Here is an 18,231-nt window from a genome sequence, read left to right as displayed (position 1 = left end):
CTTGCGAACTCGTTTGGAGTTTGACGATCTTCTGTGTGTCCAGAAATGTCAGTTTTCTGATGGTATGCTTCTTAAACACGTATAATATTCAATGTAATAGGCCTGAAAATATTAGAATTCAGCAAAAAACAAAAATAATTGGTATTGGAGACCCAGAATATGTTGACATTTAGGAGAAAGGCTTTAAGAATTAGCAACGAAAGTCCGAAGTCTTCTCCGTGGAGGTAAAAAAGTTCGTGTACAGTCCATTTGGCAAAAGAAGTGGTGGTAAGTGTCAGTTGCCCTGACGTAGATTTAAAAAACATATTTATGACAGCTGGGATAAAGGGCTGGTCACTGGTAGCTAGTGGCTATTTGATTATTGTAATGCCGGTATTGAGTCCGGTTTCGGACTCATTTGAACCTTTCAATAGACGTAGCTATCACATACCACTGATGATGGTTGCTGTAGGTAGTCCACGGCATGTGGATCGACTTAGTGCGCTGTTTCAGAATTCTCACACTCATCCTGACATTGAGTTATCATTATCCCTAGAAATATTTTTTTTAAAAAGGCTGAATTTCAAACCCCCCAATTCCTTTACACTCTTTACAATCAATGTCACTTGCTTAACTGATTTCCGTGTCATTTATCTCAGCTGAATCTTGAATATGAATACGGTTCTATCTTCATAATTTACCACCTGTGCAGACATCAGTATACTTATTAACTAACTGTTTCAGCGGCCTGATGACTAGGGCAGCTGCCTTGAAGTTGGGAGAGCTGGCTGCCTTCAAGTCAAGAGAGGCAGGATCAAACCTGGGTAAGGTCATACCATAGACTGTAAACATGGTAGGCCCCTACTTGTTACTGCCTCAATTGGCATTCAGTATTGAGAGGTTAGAGCAAGAAAACTGTTGACCTGGTGTCAGTTTAATGTGACTAGGTGGGGTGTCCTGTCTGGTGTCTTCAATATGATATTTCAGTGGCGGCCGCATTTTGGGAGCTTGGACTCGCCCTGCATCAATAAGACGCAGCACATGTACACACACTTAATGACTCATCGTCATATGTCTTGAATACCTTTGTAACTGTTAGAAAATAGTCAGACAATGACATTTATTTTAGATAATAGATTGAGGCCAAGGGTTTGCTAACTGACACAAATTTCACATATGGTAAAGAAATAATGCAGCAAGTAAATTGAATGGAAACTTGCATGAAGGGCCTTGAAATTTAGAAATGTAGTAGAAGAGTATATATATTTAGTCACATCTGGCGGTAAAATAGATAGTGTTAGATGTTATAAACAAACTTATCTTGATTCCTTTTTCAGACAATTGCTGATTCAGGTTATGTAAAAATGGAGACTCGATCTGAAAGTGTACCACTGCTGGAATTACGAGAAATGATCAACAGCTGGGAGTGAAAAGCAGTGGTCCTAGCTGAGGCAGAGGAAATGTCAGCAGACACTGTCACATTCAGTCCAGTGCATTATGGCAGCACATTGCTGGCTAGCTTGTCAGACCTTCTTACCGAAGGTGTCTTCACTGATGTTACACTGGTTGTTGAGTGCAGCGAGTTCAAGGCTCATCGCATCATCCTTTCTGCATGTAGTCGATATTTCAGGGCAATGTTTGTAGGGCAGCTCTCTGAAGTGTCAAAGGAAGAAGTAGGGATTCATGGTGTGCGCTCTGAAATCTTTAGAGAAATTCTCAGATTTATTTATACAGGTAAAAGTTGTTTGCAGTCAGTATACTTAGTTATGTTTTCTGGACATTCTTGCATTGTTCAACTGAACAAGGGAAAATTTATCTTTTTCAATCCATCCATACCTCCTGTAATCTTTGCATATTTAAATATAGTACCTTGATAACACAAATTGGGTATAGGTGTGAATATATCATGACTCCAGGGAAGACGAAAAAGCATTATCAATGCATTTGCAGTTGTGCCTCTTATGGGCATTAATGAGAGTACATGTAGGTAAGGGAAGAAGAGTATTTCAAAACTCATATGGTATTCTTTTACTTACCTTTTAACCTAACTAATTCAGTGGTACATTTATTATTAACTTAAGCTTAAACTTCACAAAAAAGATCTTCCCATTGCCTTTTTTGGTGGAGGTGGTGGGGGTTGGGGGATTTTATACATTTATTCATTAGTCCCCAATCATTACCAAAGAAGAACAGAGGCTCACACCATGTCTGTCAGCCAGTCAGTGTGTCGCGATACTTTTTTTTTGTGAACACATGATCATATTTAATCAAAACTTGGTATAACAAGACAAGTTACAGATCAATTTGAAGTTTCAGGTTGTTCTTTCCATTTCCTACAAAATTATGGCTGTTTTGTCCAGGTTTGGAAATCAATAGTTTTCTGGAATTATTTTTTTATACTGGAATTTTTATCTGAGTCTTGAAACTTCCTACTTTGTAGGGGTAGTTTGGGCCATTGAGATAGACATTGAGGGGTGGGATCAATCTTATTAGGACTGAACAAGGAATTTTTGGTCTTAGCTGAAATGTGTTGGAGATTGCTTATCTTTCAGCCATATAACCTACTCATTTAGCTTACTCTGCGGGTGAAAAACTGTTGGTCACATGTGAGAAAGTTGGTCAGTTACTGGCCATAGACCAGTTTCCAGCTGGCACACTGGTTTCCTCTAGTGACAACACATGCTGCTGTAATACGACTGAAATATTCTTGAGTAGAGTGTTAAACATAAATGACGTGGGGCCAAATCAACCTTGGCTAGGGAATTTCTATATTCCCTGCTTTGACCTGCTGTTATAAGAAGTGCTCAAAGAGCTTTGGAGACTTGCGTTGTTCGAAAACCACTTGTCTTCCACTCAAATGATGTGCAAGTCTGTGCAGTGTGAAAACATGTGGTAAAGTCTGTTAGTAACTACTCAAAGAATGGTAGCCTCCAGATTCCTCCGCTTTTAAGCTTTTAAGCCCTATCATATAAGTGAAAATACTTGAGAATTACATTTAACAGCAATCAAATAAACTTGAATCAAAGTAAATCCTTCTCTTTCCCAGGCACTGTTGATATAACAGCAGAGAACTGTGTAGACTTGTTGGAAGCAGCAGACATGTTGGAGGTATCTGATGTTGTAGAAGGCTGCAGCGATTTCCTGAAGCAAAACCTGACAGATGATAATTGTATAGGTCAGTATGACAGCGTACTTTCATACGGATTCATCAAAAAATGTTACAAAATGTTTTCAAAACGAAAGCATATATATGATTGAAAGAATTTTAGTATAGATTAGTTACTAATTCATTTGCATGAACAATTTATGGGGATATTTATAAACAAACCCATGGTATTGTATTCCTATGACTATTTAGGTGCAAATTTTATTACAAGGTCTAAAAGTTTTTAATTGTTGAAATAACCCTAATTAAAGTATTTCATGGGAATATGAATAATTCAATTTTAATGAAAACAGTTATACATTTTAAAATAATAGGGGAATTGTAACTAGACCTCTTTATCCCATTTTGGTGTTCAGCATGAAGGGGATAGTGCAACGACTGGTTGACCTATATTAGTATAATGGCTCCGTTGGGGCAGTTTACTTGTCTTCAGTTAGGCATCTCAGTGAAGCAGCACTAAATAAAAGAGCGATTGAAATCCACCCTGCAACAAGGAGGCACATTACATGCACTCTAAGGATTCCTTTGTTGTCATATGACTGAAAAATTGCTTTGTAAGACCTTAAACCCCAAGCACAAACTCACTTACTTTATCCCATTTACCTTTGATTTTACATTGTGCCAATCAACATTAAAACTGTATCTTGTATGTTATGTGATATATGTGAACAGTTACCTACAAAGTTTCCTGGATTTTAATTTCATTTGTTACTGATCCTCTGCTCGTGTTTCATTCAGAAAGCATGAAAAACAGTCGATAAAATTGCCTGATATGGAAGGACTCGACACTGATAAAATTGCCTGATATGGAAGGACTCAAGACACTCTGTGTACATTGCCATGTTGCTTGTGTACAACAATCAGATAATTTAATATTTCAGCCTATAACAAGTAAGGTATGCAAATCAAGATATGTGCAACCAGTTGTGAGTTAGCATACCTAATACTTAATAAAACGACTGCCTGCAATAAGGTATACTCAAGGTACAATGATAATCATACCTAAGACTTCACAACTGGTAACTATGGCACTATACCTTCAACATGAAACTGAAAGATAACGAAACGTTATCGCACTAATGAAGACCTCCTGGATGAGAGACATTCATTTGATGTTTTAAAATAAAATGAAATCAAAAACTGGCTGTGTTGGGCAGAATCAAGGGATATAACTCTTAGTGCCTATTTCTATAATGTGTAGCAAAATTTGCCTTTTCATCTGTGTTGCAAACATTGCTTTCAGGCTTCTGAAGATTGAATTCAGTGTTTTAAAATGATGATACATGGTTTCTAAATGCAATTATTGAATTTTTTGTCTACAGTTGTGTTTAATTTTTCACTGATAGTTATTAATCCCTGCATAAAAAATGAATACAAAACTACTTAAATAACATATTTTATATAGAATTTCATCAGGAATAGTCTTTAAACAGATTTTTAAAATGAAAAACTTGCTCCTAATGGACTTTAGAAACATTGAAGTTTTGAGGTGTGGAGTAAGGGCGTTAAGGAGTGTAGGACAAATATTAAATGATCCGCTTGTGACAGGGTAGGGCATTGCAGTTGTAACGGTTTGGCTACAACACGACATCGCCGAGCTGTCTTGCGAACGTGTCAGTGCCAATCAATCATGGTCATTCAATCATGTGGTGCTGGCCTTCCCGGTACAACCCGTCACCATGCAGGACCTAGGAGATGGAGAGAAGCAATAAAGAAGAAACAAATGAATCGGGTGCAATACATGTATTAATAGTGTACATGAAAAGTGAAATGAAATGATGAAATGGTAAAATGATGAAAATGCCCTCCGCGATCTGCGGTCATCTCAGCCGCCCTTGTGGCCCCGTGGCAGTCTCGTTGTGGTCTCCGGCCCTCTTGGCTGGTTCTGTCTTCGAGAGCAAAATGCTACCCCCAGCGCCACCGCTAACTTACGCAAGTTTGACAGGCCGCTGGCTCCAAGCCCTTCACTAGCCCTGACTTCCCTGACTTGCGGTTCATTCTGTGGCTGTTTGCGGCCTTCTCGTCAAGTTATATTGTGCGTGCGGCCCTGACCCCGGTCGGCCGCAACAGTTATCTGTACCTCAAGGAAACAGTCATAATAACAGCCACACCCCGCTACTATGTTCACGGCCCTCGACATGCTTCTCACACATACCCAGTGGTATGACGTAAATGTCCTACCAGCCCCAGGCGTGTGATGTCCGTTCAGATGATTGCTGTGCTGCTACCAGCCACCTGCGTCTTCTGTTCTTTGTCCTCGTGTCACTTTCTGCAATTTCCTCCCGACCACACTGCACCTATTTATATAGGCTGGCCCCGTTGGTTGGGCTCATCTGGCGCTCCACGGCAGCACAGTCTAGTGAGGCAAACTTACCTCATATAGTGGACTCGTCATGCTGGCAGCTTCGCTGACCAGCTGAAAATAGATACTCTGGCTCAGCCATTGTGAAGCGTATAGTAGATGCACAGCGATTTTGTAACAGCAGTTAAGGGCTCAAATAATCAGAAATATCTAGCATCCATGAAAAATACTAGGACTTTAAATCACCAGGCCCTATTTTAAATGATAGCTTCTAGACTTCTACTTATTGTTAGGCTTAACATATTACTCTTTCTTTTGTAAAGGTATATACCTACTGGCTGATGCCCATGGTTGCATTCCACTGAAAACTGCTGCAGAGACCTATATCCACAGCCACTTTGTAAAAGTCTGTCACTGTAAGGAGTTCAAGAGGTTACCCAAAGATGTGTTAATCCATCTACTGCACAGCGAACATCTCCACATAGATACAGAGTTCCAAGTATTTGCCTCTGCCATGGACTGGATTATGCATGACCTAGCAATGCGAAGAAAGTGTGTTTTTGAGGTGATGAGCCCCATACGATTTCCGTTGATCTCTCAGTCACAGATAGATAAACACATTGATGACTGTCAAGATCTCAGTTTAAAAATTGCTCTGAAAAAGTTGGTGCAAGACTTCCAGCTGAGTAGAAAACTTTGCCTTGAGCTGAAACTTAACAAGCTGAAGCCATATGTGATGCATCCAAGAAAAAGTGCCAGGAAAAGTTTGATTGTGATAGGCGGATACAGTCGACCCAAAGATGGCCGATGGTGCGACAGTAGAACGCTGAAAACCGTGGAAATGTTTGATCTGTTCTCTCAACAGTGGAAAAGCCTTCCCAGCATGCACTATGCGAGAAGTGGTCACGGGGTAGCTGAGTTGAATGGCCAGATTTATGTTATTGGTGGTGAAAATAATTCCTTGATATATGACAGCACAGACTGCTACGATCCAGTGACAAACGAGTGGTACGAGGGCCCTCCCATGATTTTGCCACGTACAGGCATGGGTGTGTGTAGCCTCAACGGCTGCATGTATGCTCTGGGTGGGTGGGTTGGTTCAGAGATAGGGGACACAGTGGAGAAGTTTGACCCCAGCATCAACCAGTGGCAGGGTGTGGGCAGGGTGATCACTCCCAGGTTCAGCATGACTGCTTTAGCATACGAAGGTAATATTCCTACACTTTATAATGCTGTTGTTGTTTTAAGTATTCAAGTGTGTAATTCAAATATGAAAAGCAAAGCCTTGAAATGTTATCTACAGACTTTGTATCATGACTTAACGCCATTGCAGCTTACATTGGGAAAATAATTTACCAGTGTAAATCCCTAATAATTGACCTTTATATAATTTTGGGCTCCTTTTCCAGCATTCACAATTTTTTTTATTAAAGTATATTCTGTGTTCATTATTCTGTGTAGACTTTCACAATTATACTTTTTGTGAAGCCCAGAAATTTGCCAACCCTACCAAAGTAAGATGAAGTTTCATAAATTGCAGTGAAAGTTGTTCTTTCATATGCTAAACGATTGAGGAACTATGGTATATAATGAAGTGTGTATATAGACTAAGTTAAAACACACATCACTTATCCCTCTTAATTCATATATCATAAAATGTATCAGTTTGAGCCAAGACCTTTATAAAATCATGAGCTGACATTCTAAAATCAAAAGGATATAAACCACATTGTTTATTTATTTATTTATTTGATTGGTGTTGTACGCCGTACTCAAGAATATTTCACTTATACGGCGGCAGCCAGCATTATGGTGGGTGGAAACCGGGCACAGCCCGGAGGAAACCCACGACCATCCGCAGGTTGCTGGCAGACCTTCCCACGTACATACACGACTAGGTTTTGAGCAATGATGATTGTGATCTAATCGAACTCTTGTAGGTTATATGCTACAGCTTTTTCAGTTTCAAAATGAAGGGTTCTGGTACTGGTTTCCATTATACACTGTATTTCACGTATAAAGGCTAATATGTAAAAATCCACTTTCAGAAACACACAAAGTACTTAAAGTGATACCTTTGAAGCCAACACTTAATTATTTCTGATAAAAAATGAAATAAACTTCACAAAAAACTCTTTAAGTTGCTCTTTAAGGAGGCTGAATCAGTCAGAATCAATCAAAATGTGTCACTTGAAAAATTCTAAAAATGCATTAAGTGAGATATTTTTAAGTATGATGTGAATGACCAAACAACAGAATTATCACTATTAAACTCTGCAGAGAGAAGAAAACAGTGCATCAGATTCTTGCATTAGTACCAAAAATCAGAATCAAAACCTTTGTGTTTTTCACCTTGATCATGTAAATTTATTTGTGTATTTTACATTCTTTGTCAGGCTTGATCTACACCCTGGGAGGCATGAATGATATGGGCATAGAGCTGAAAACAGTGGAGAGTTACAACCCTGTCACCCATGAGTGGTCCAAGCTGGCCAGTTTATCCAATTGCAGAGCGTATATTGGTGCGGCTGTGCTTGATGGCCACATCTATGCAGTGGGAGGGCGCAATGATCATGATGGAACTCTTGCAACTGTCGAAAAATACAGCATTGAACAGGTGCTTTCATTTTTTCATTATTTATTTAATAATTCATCAGTCTTTTTTTTTTTGGTTTCTTTGTTGGTTTATGTATTAAAATGATGATTTTTTGCACCATGATATGAAACCAATCTAGAGGGACTGTAAGATCTCTTTGGACAAGCACACATATATCGAGCGCTTGGAAACGATTTGTAGTTTTGTGAACACAAAGGTAAAATTGTACAGAAATGTATTTGATGCAAAGACAGTTGATTCGCTGAATGTAAAGTTAACATTGTAAATAATCTGAATATTTTCCCATAATTAAGTTGCACCATGTTCTGAGAAATCTGTTGATATTAGGAATGTGCTCTGAGATTAGTTTGAAAGGTAGGATGATACTAGAAAAACATGATTTTCAGCACCAAAAGTAACATTTTACAGCATTCAATTGCCTTTTCAGAAAGGAAACCTATTAGCATTATACTGAGAATTTTGAAAAATGTAACTCATTAATGTGGAAGAGTTTTCATTTCAGGTTGAAAAAAAAGTCTTGTGTAAGTTTAATGTAGTAGACGAATGTTTCTTGTTAAATTAATTACAGTTAAACATACCAGTCAACAAACCACAAACATTAAACTATTTTATACCTGGATAGGTCTGCCAATTTTCTCCCACCATAATGCTGGTCGTATAAGTGAAATGTTCCTGAGTATGGCGTAAAACACAATCAAATAAAGAATAAATTAAACCATTTTACTTGTCATTTACTTTGCATATAGAAATATTTCATGATATACACGATAACATTTCAAAAATAAAAACAAAAAAAAGCGAATAAATTATATTTAACTTCCTTTCCAGAACTGTTGGGAAGAGATCCAACCCATGTCAGTGCCCAGAGCTGGAGCTTCAGTGTGTGCTATCAATGGTATACTGTATGTGGTGGGTGGGCGAAGCTCAAGCTCAGAGTTCACTGCCCCTGCCACTCTGAGTTCTGTTGAGTGCTATGACCCACAGACTGGTACCTGGTTAGATATCTGTGATATGCCAACAAGCCGATGTGAAGGGGCGGTTGTCGTGGTGTAGCCTTGGATGTTTTGCCATCCATGTATTTCCTGCTTCTTGGAAAAGTCGCTCCGAATGTAATGCTCTGCCTTAGAATCCTGAAACAGACACAGGCTGTAAATTATCCCCATTTAATCTTTGTAATTTTTTATCATGAATGGTAACTTCATAAAGAAAGAGCTGCTCAACTTCCAATGCCTATGGCAGGATGGTAATGGTATCATTTTACTCCTAACTAATAATTGTATATTCTAGGAATTAAGTTTACTAAAAACTGAAACTTTGTGATGTGTGGGACTATGCAGCATCGTTCAAGCGTTTAATCGAGGAATCATATTTTGCAATATAAATGTTGTGATATTTTAACTTACTGTGTTTGACCTGAAATTTCACCATGATCATGTTATTACACATTTCTGCCTGATTTTGAGAGTTGTGGGCCCAGTTTCACGAAGCTCTTTTTAATGTTATGAGCTCACAACTACCATGATGATGTAAATACCTACAGTACTGGTTGTCGTGGTAGTTCAGTGAGCGTAACGTTAAGGATGTTTCGTGAAACCGGGTCCTGTTCTGTCGAAAGTTCTTTTTAAGTTTGTGTGGAATTCAAGGTGATATCCTTCTGGCAAATATATAATTTTACGTTCAAAAAGTAATATTTCATGAGATTTTCCTGTAAAAAGCACATTATGGCAAAACGGTAGGTCAAATACAACATTTCTTGAAAATTCTCTTCATAATACCTCATGTTAGGAATTTTTTTCCGGGCAATGTGCTGATATTAAAAGTGGTAATATTTTAGTTGTTATAGTCAAGTTAGGGTATATAAGACACACCACCATCATATGGTCTATTTTTACCCCTGACGGTGCTTTGTTTACGTATTTATTTGATGGGGACAGTATTCAAACAATATTCACATTCTTGAGGGACCTAGCAGAGCCTTGTTGAAACCACTTACCAGTTGCTAAGTTTGTTTTATAAAGCTACAGCCGATTCAACCAGAGTTACATTCTTAGTAGCACATGTAGTATTCTCATTAGTTAAGGGTCTGGCCATTAGAGTCATTGATTACCCTGATTCTTCTAATTTTTGGGACACCAGGTCTGCTCTTTTTAGCCAGTATACATGTAACAGAAGCAGGGATATTTGGTTGCTTTTTTTTCACAGGGTTAGTTCATCTAATGAACAACATATTCCTATCTTTACTTTTCAAAAAAAATTCGGAGAGAAATTGTAATTCTTTGCTTTCCGCACAACTAATATGAGTCCTAAGAATTAGAAGAATTAGGATATGTTCTCTGTGTTGTAATCCTCTGTTGATTAAGTATTTCCAGACATGTTAATTTTCTTTAAAGTAAAATCTTAATTTATTTATAGTCTATAGCACTGTTTTGTTGTTGTTTTTACATTTTATATTTTAAGTTATTTCGTTTCCCAAGTTTCAGTTAGATTTTAATGAACTGGTACGTTTATGGATAGAGGAAACATCAGGTATTTGACAAACTTCTTAACTTCATTGAGTTAAATTTGAGATTCTGGTATAGGGCTGAAGAACACTTTGTGTTGATTGAAGGCATTGCATCTTTTTCAAGGACCCACTTTGTATTACTTAAACGATCTAAATTTTCGCCCATAACCAAGTTCCACGTTTTACCTGATTAACATTTCCTGAGTTCCCTTGATCATAGGAAGCTATATTAAGAGTTAATTAATATCCCACTTTAAAATTGTAAGCTCAGTACCAAAAATAAATATTTTATCACATTTATTTGCATTTAAAAATCCAGTTTACCTTAGGGCTTGAATTATCAACATGATATATGAATGATCAAAATGATGTAAGCAATGTGTGTTCGTTAGGTATTTAAGAGTACCTTTATGTCTTTTTAAATATCTGTCACTTTTGCTGCTGCTAATTTTGCCATATTGCCTTTGCTGACATCGCTTGCAGTGGAAGGGAATTACATGTATGTTGTACCTAGTTGGTGAGGGTTTACATAGCAGTAAAGCTGGGTCAGATGTTGTTGTTATGCAAATTTTTCAATCAGCGCTCTGTCAAAACCATATGCTGGTGAAACAAATATCCCTGCTACAGAAAGTGTATGTGCCAGATTGTAATGATGTTATTGGGTCTCCCCCTCTTCCCTATCTTTATGGACGGTACATTAAGTTTATGGCACCTGGCACCTGTCTTCCCCGCTCCACGGTGAGATTCATTCTTTCATAACTATTTTCTGTAATCTTTTTGCATGTTATATCTCTAAAACTACATGTACTTGACTGCATTTTATCAAATTTAGTTTGAAACTTAATGACAAGGAGCGTGATAACTTAGCAACTTTTGTGAGTTGCCGATACATTTTTTTGACCTTTTATCAGTATTTTGACATGATAGCAGATAATGACCTTTTTCTTGCCATATCTCTGAACTGGTGGGCAGAATTTAAAAAATAATAATTCAGTTCATCTGAAGTTTAATAATAAAGACTTTTGAGGATTGTCTTTTTAATGGTCAGATCATTTTTTCGCAGACGAGACATATGGTTTGGTTAGGGAGTAATTATAACTCTTACATATTTAATGATTAAACTGTTAATATGAAAAAAATACCCATAAATGGATATTTAGCTGTCGTATGGATTGTCCTTACATGTATATGGCCATAAAGCATATCCTTAGAGCATTTTATCTGCTTTTACTGTTATGGAAGAAACAAATATATGCATGGTCTTAAAGACAAAAATTAATTCTAAAAAATTCTGTTTTTGTTTTTTTTTTTCGAAATGTATTCTTCATGTTTATTAAGACATGTTTAGAATTGTCAGCTACTGACGTCATTTGTTACTTAATCCTAAATCAGAGCCAGTCCTAAGTTAGATCCAGTTTAGCAGACAGCTATTCCTGTAGTCCTAGATCCAGTTTATCAGACAGCTATTCCTGTAGTCCTAGTTTAGATCCAGTTTATCAGACGGCTATTCCTGTAGTCCTAATTTAGAACCAGTTTATCAGACGGCTATTCCTGTAGTCCTAATTTAGATCCAGTTTATCAGACAGCTATTCCTGTAGTCCTAGTTTAGATCCAGTTTATCAGACGGCTATTCCTGTAGTCCTAGTTTAGATCCAGTTTATCAGACAGCTATTCCTGTAGTCCTAGTTTAAAGCCAGTTTATCAGACAGCTATTCCTGTAGTCCTAGTTTAGAGCCAGTTTATCAGACAGCTATTCCTGTAGTCCTAGTTTAGATCCAGTTTATCAGACGGCTATTCCTGTAGTCCTAGTTTAGATCCAGTTTATCAGACGGCTATTCCTGTAGTCCTAGTTTAGATCCAGTTTATCAGACGGCCATTCCCGTAGTCCTAGTTTAGATCCAGTTTATCAGACAGCCATTCCTGTAGTCCTAGTTTAGATCCAGTTTATCAGAGAGCTATTCCTGTAGTCCTAGTTTAGATCCAGTTTATCAGACAGCTATTCCTGTAGTCCTAATTTAGATCCAGTTTATCAGACGGCTATTCCTGTAGTCCTAATTTAGAACCAGTTTATCAGACGGCTATTCCTGTAGTCCTAATTTAGAACCAGTTTATCAGACGGCTATTCCTGTAGTCCTAATTTAGAACCAGTTTATCAGACAGCTATTCCTGTAGTCCTAGTTTAGATCCAGTTTATCAGACAGGCTATTCCTGTAGTTCCTAATTTAGAACCAGTTTATCAGACAGCTATTCCTGTAGTCCTAGTTTAGATCCAGTTTATCAGACGGCTATTCCTGTAGTCCTAGTTTAGAACCAGTGTATCAGACGGCTATTCCTGTAGTCCTAGTTTAGATCCAGTTTATCAGACAGCTATTCCTGTAGTCCTAGTTTAGAGCCAGTTTATCAGACAGCTATTCCTGTAGTCCTAATTCAGAGCCAGTTTATCAGACAGCTATTCCTGTAGTCCTACTTTAGAACCAGTTTATCAGACGGCTATTCCTGTAGTCCTAGTTTAGATCCAGTTTATCAGACGGCTATTCCTGTAGTCCTAGTTTAGAACCAGTTTATCAGACGGCTATTCCTGTAGTCCTAGTTTAGATCCAGTTTATCAGACGGCTATTCCTGTAGTCCTAGTTTAGAACCAGTTTATCAGACGACTATTCCTGTAGTCCTAGTTTAGATCCAGTTTATCAGACGGCCATTCCTGTAGTCCTAGTTTAGAACCAGTTTATCAGAGGGCTATTTCTGTAGTCCTAATTTAGAACCAGTTTATCAGACGGCCATTCCTGTAGTCCTAATTTAGAACCAGTTTATCAGACAGCTATTCCTGTAGTCCTAGTTTAGAACCAGTTTATCAGACGGGTATTCCTGTAGTCCTAGTTTAGAACCAGTTTATCAGACGGCTATTCCTGTAGTCCTAGATCCAGTTTATCAGACAGCTATTCCTGTAGTCCTAGTTTAGATCCAGTTTGTCAAACGGCCATTCCTGTAATCCTAGTTTAGAACCAGTTTATCAAACGGCCATTCCTGTAATCCTAGTTTAGAACCAGTTTATCAACGGCCATTCCTGTAGTAATCATGAACATTCAATGATCTGAAATCCGCCAACGACAATATTTCTCATGTGAATGAAACCTTAGGAATCTGCAGAGATTGTGAAGTCAACAATACACTTTATCAACTGTATATAAACATTGGCAGCTGGGAGGAGGGTGGGCGGCTTAAAGAGATTTTTTTTTTGCCTCTTGCATAAAAGGGGGAAAAGATGATCGACCTTCCGATGCCCTCTTGTCTTATATGTAGCCCAGACAGTTTAGATCGGTTATCCTCTGTAATTTATACGATTGCCTCAAATCAAATTACTCCTTTAACGCACTAACTATTGCAGGACTGTAGTCAGCACACATGTTATTCTGTATACAGCAATTTGACTTTAATGTTACTCATAAACCTGAGTTAGAACTGTAAAGACATATTTTGACTCCAGAAGTACATGCATGTAAATCGACCCTTAGTGGCACATTACGACAAAGAAAGTAAATGTGTATTTTGTAAAGTATGGGATGACCAGTCGGTAGCTGTGGTTTTTGTAGAAATTCGTACTAAGCTTAAAAATTGGAATGGCTGTGAAATTGAACGTCCCATTACAGGCTTTATTAAATTCGTTTTGTCATCATGTTCAGTATGGATTAACGGCCTTTCAAGATATATCTAAACTAAATGATAGAGGTCCGATTCCTCAAAGCCATTTCTGACAGATGAAGATTTTAGAGCTTAGTTCTGGGCCCAAGAAATGAAAACTTTGATCAACTCAGTCCACGAAAACCATGACAAGAAAGAAGGAAAGAAAGAAAAAGAACAAAAACACGATAGAACAGGTGATGTTTTTTCGTATACGGACTAAAGACAGATAAAATCCAATGTCTGGACTGGGTCACCTTTAGTTCAGTATTTTGCTTATTTGTTCATTCCTCTTTGAACTGTAGGTGTGAACTGTGAGGGTAAGCCAAACTAACAAGGTTCAACAAAGAGTGGGGGTGAGGATAGATCAAGCATGAAGGCTAAGAATCAACCATTTCTCATTAGAAAGTGCATGTTCGTGAATTACATTAATTTTCAAAAACAATCATTTCAAAAATGGAGTTTTCAGTTTTCACGATTCTCAAATTTAAAGCTATTTCAAATGACTTAGTGAATGCATCGGTTGTCTATAGGGCAGAGGATAGTGAAAACAGTCACTATATCTTGGCTGCTGGGAAATATAATAAAGTTTTTCAAGAAAGGCTGTCGACGGAAAAGGAGTTGCTTGTTTCTTGGACATTAAAGTAAATCTACAATAAGCACAATGTGTAAGAGGGATATTTGGAAACATATTCGTTGGTTTAGTAATTCGTATGTACAGCCGGACGTTAGGGAATTCCACGAAACGTGGCCAAATCACAAATGGCGAGCCTTTGACCGAAACAGCTAGTCATAGTTGAACAAGAAATGTAACACCATCCTTTCATAACTAAACAAAATTGAAACAAGAAATAAAACACCATCAGATTTTGTTTGTAGTCAAGGTTGCATTTACCTTTCCTCACTTTTCTTTTTTTATGAAAAAAATTTAAAAAAGTAGTTCTTAGATAATAAATTTTGAATATTGTAACACAATGGCCTATGCCTGTACACAGTTTAGACCTTTTGCGGTCAGTTAAAAAGTATATCTGGTTGCAAATTATGAGAAAAGTGTTTTGAAACCTTTGTTATTTAAATGCAATAAGAATTATCTGAATAACCATGCCATATTTTGAAAACGTTCAAGTCTGCTCATATATATTGCACCGAAACTCAAATGCTGCCGCTAGTTCTTCACGGTTGCTGTGAAATATTCCATATAGCGAGGTATGTCACGCTAATGAATATGAATATATGCAAGCCAAATCGCGTGGATAGGTTTGACGTCGTGGAATTCGAAGATATCAGTCAATTCCTTGATGTCAAACCTATCCGTGTATATATCGGGTGGGCATAAAAAATGGGCCGTACTTTGACACTCAATATCTCCGAAACCCTCTTACGTCAGCTTCTAAAAATTTACACACTCAAAAGCCATTATGTCCTCAGTATGCAGACCAAATTTCGGGACCGGTAGATCCAGGATCAATCCTTGATCGAGTCAGATCAGACTTTAAAAGAGGAAGTTGTAACTTCCTCGCTTGGCGTTCAGCATGAAGGCGGGATAGTGCAACGACTGGCTTACTTGCCTTCGGTAAGTCGTCTCAGTGAAGCAGCACTAAATACAAGAGCGGTGGAAATCCGTCCTGCAACATGGAGGTACATTACACGTACATGCACTTTAAGGATTCCTTCGTCGTCATATGACTGAAAAATTGTTGAGTACGACGTTAAACCCCAAGCACTCACTCACTCAAAATGATGTTCAACCTTTTTTTTTTACTTGAAAAGGTGGTCAATTCCTTGTCCGCCACAGAGGAAAACCATCTTGATTCAGTAAAACTTGTGCCTATCTGGCAGAAGAGTTTCTAGACACTAGAGCCAGAAAATTTTTCCAGACGACACTTGATTTACGCGTGTCACACAGGTGCAGCGCGCACTCTAATCATGACACCTGACAGGTGATGCAATGTGGGTCACCGGAACGTGCGTTTTTGAGGCTAGGTTTTATTTTAGCCCTTGTGAATAGACTACTCAAGCTATGACCTTGAAATTTGGTCAGTATATTAACAAAGTCATGCTATTTGAATGTCTAAAGTTTGAAAAGGGTTTTCGTTATTTTACGCAACACCTGGTTGAAAGTTGTTTATCTTGGGATTAAACAAGTTAATTCATGAAATGTATTTTGTATGGAATGTTTTTCAGCATTCCGTAAAAACCCTTTGTGTTCTATAGTTCCCGCAGGTTTGGTACAGTACGTCTTTGCATCAGAAGATCTCTTATACAGATACCAAGCAATGCATATAGTGCCGTTATGAACCGCCATCATGGTTCACAGCTGGCACACGAAGTCTGGCTATTATATACACAATTGTATGTTTTAACCGGCGTAGGTTTACTTCACTCATAAAATGGGAAGCGGGTCGTGACCGAGTGGTTATGACCCTTATCTTTTAATCACTAGGACACACGAGTTGCAGGTTCAAACCCGTTTTTGTTAAGGAATTTGTGAATTACCTCGCCCTCACTGTTTGCAGGGCTGTAGTACGCATGGACGTCTGCACAGCGTAGCCTTAGTTGAAAATCAACTGTCTTTTTACCCAAATGTTGTGCATATATGTACGCCAAATGTAGGGCAAGTTCGTCCGCAATTTGCCAATGGTCGGTGGTTTACCCCAGACACTCCAGTTTCCTCCACTCCTAAACTAACCGCCATCGCTTACATGTATAAGCGGAAAATTCTTGAGTATGGTGATAAACAACAGTCAAATAAATGACTAAACCATAAACCTCACTGCCATCATATAAATGAAATATTGTTTGTATGCAACACCAATTGAATAAATATACCTCAAACCTTCTTTTTCCATCCGAAATTGTTAGGACAAAAAATGGATTAATTTAATTAACTGTTTTTTAGGGAACGACCGATATCCATTTAAACAATCGAGAATCGCCTCTTACACTAAAGAATTGTGTGCAGTAAGTGATTACCAGGGATATTCATAATTATCATAATCATATATTCATATTCATTATCATACCCATCATAATATCAATATCAATATAAAATATTCTGGTTATTTTGGAGTGAGAATCCGTGTCATCTCGTGGGACACGCGTATTTAATAACAGCGTTCATTTATTTATTTCAAACTAGTATGATTTAAAACTTCATGTGAGTTTATACACCGTGCGAAGCGTGGAAAATGGTCTTCTTATAAAGTTGCACTTTTGGGTCAACTACCGCCATGACGCCACTTCTTTTCCACACTATAACCTACGTGTATATAAAAAAACAGAACGAAACCCGCCGTTTGCTATCAACGCAATTGATGAAATCTTACTTATCTGAAAATAAACAAGCCACCTGTCATACAAGCCACCTGTCACCACTGCAAATGACGTATCATGGTCAAGGAGTGACGTCAAGTTCTTGTACGTTGACACTTTCGTCGCAAATATATAATCTCATAAATGAAGTCGATCTCTGTCAGTTCAGAATACCTCTGACTTAGTTACCTATAGGCATGTATACGGCTGTGATATAACGAGAAGCCCCACACTTGCAGGCATCAAGTGATTGTAATATAGAAATTAGTAGGTAATTAATTGATTTTCTCTGACTATCCAACAGAAACAAACGGAAATGATGACTTGTTGATCGACTCCTGGTTTTAGATACCAAAGGCAGATTAAAACCAGTGGGAGGGTATAATTATGTGAACTATGTCAAGGAAGCCTTTGAGAAGCGTGGCAGTGACCGTGATGAATGCATTACGGGTGTATCACAAGATCGGCTGTCTTTGTACACAAGTGTACATCCTGTGTGCTATGTGACGATCGTGTCAAGTTGACAACGGCCCTGGCTGCGTGCTGGACGTGAACAGAGTGAAGTCAACTATCCACGTTTACTGTCTGCTGTAAGCAAGTGTATAGTATCTGAAATACACGAAGAAACAACAAGTGAAAACGACGATTGCCACATGGTATGACAGATGGTAAAA

The 18,231-nt window shown here is 38.1% G+C and overlaps 1 protein-coding gene across 1 annotated transcript; it reads left to right on the top strand.

Moving 5' to 3' along the window:
• Positions 1-144: 144 nt before the first annotated feature.
• Positions 145-9,777, top strand: LOC135470275 (actin-binding protein IPP-like). Its single transcript, XM_064749115.1, has 7 exons — positions 145-267; positions 724-803; positions 1,317-1,713; positions 3,026-3,154; positions 5,771-6,655; positions 7,844-8,064; positions 8,893-9,777. The coding sequence occupies exons 3-7, from the start codon at positions 1,440-1,442 to the stop codon at positions 9,115-9,117; spliced, it is 1,734 nt and encodes a 577-aa protein (XP_064605185.1). The 5' UTR covers positions 145-267; positions 724-803; positions 1,317-1,439; the 3' UTR covers positions 9,118-9,777.
• The last annotated feature ends 8,454 nt before the right edge of the window (positions 9,778-18,231 follow it).

This window comes from Liolophura sinensis, chromosome 7 (genome assembly GCF_032854445.1).
Source record: "Liolophura sinensis isolate JHLJ2023 chromosome 7, CUHK_Ljap_v2, whole genome shotgun sequence".
Classification (NCBI taxonomy): domain Eukaryota; kingdom Metazoa; phylum Mollusca; class Polyplacophora; order Chitonida; family Chitonidae; genus Liolophura; species Liolophura sinensis.
The sequence above is the reverse complement of the archived record's forward strand: the minus strand, read 5'-3'. Positions and strand labels throughout refer to the sequence as shown.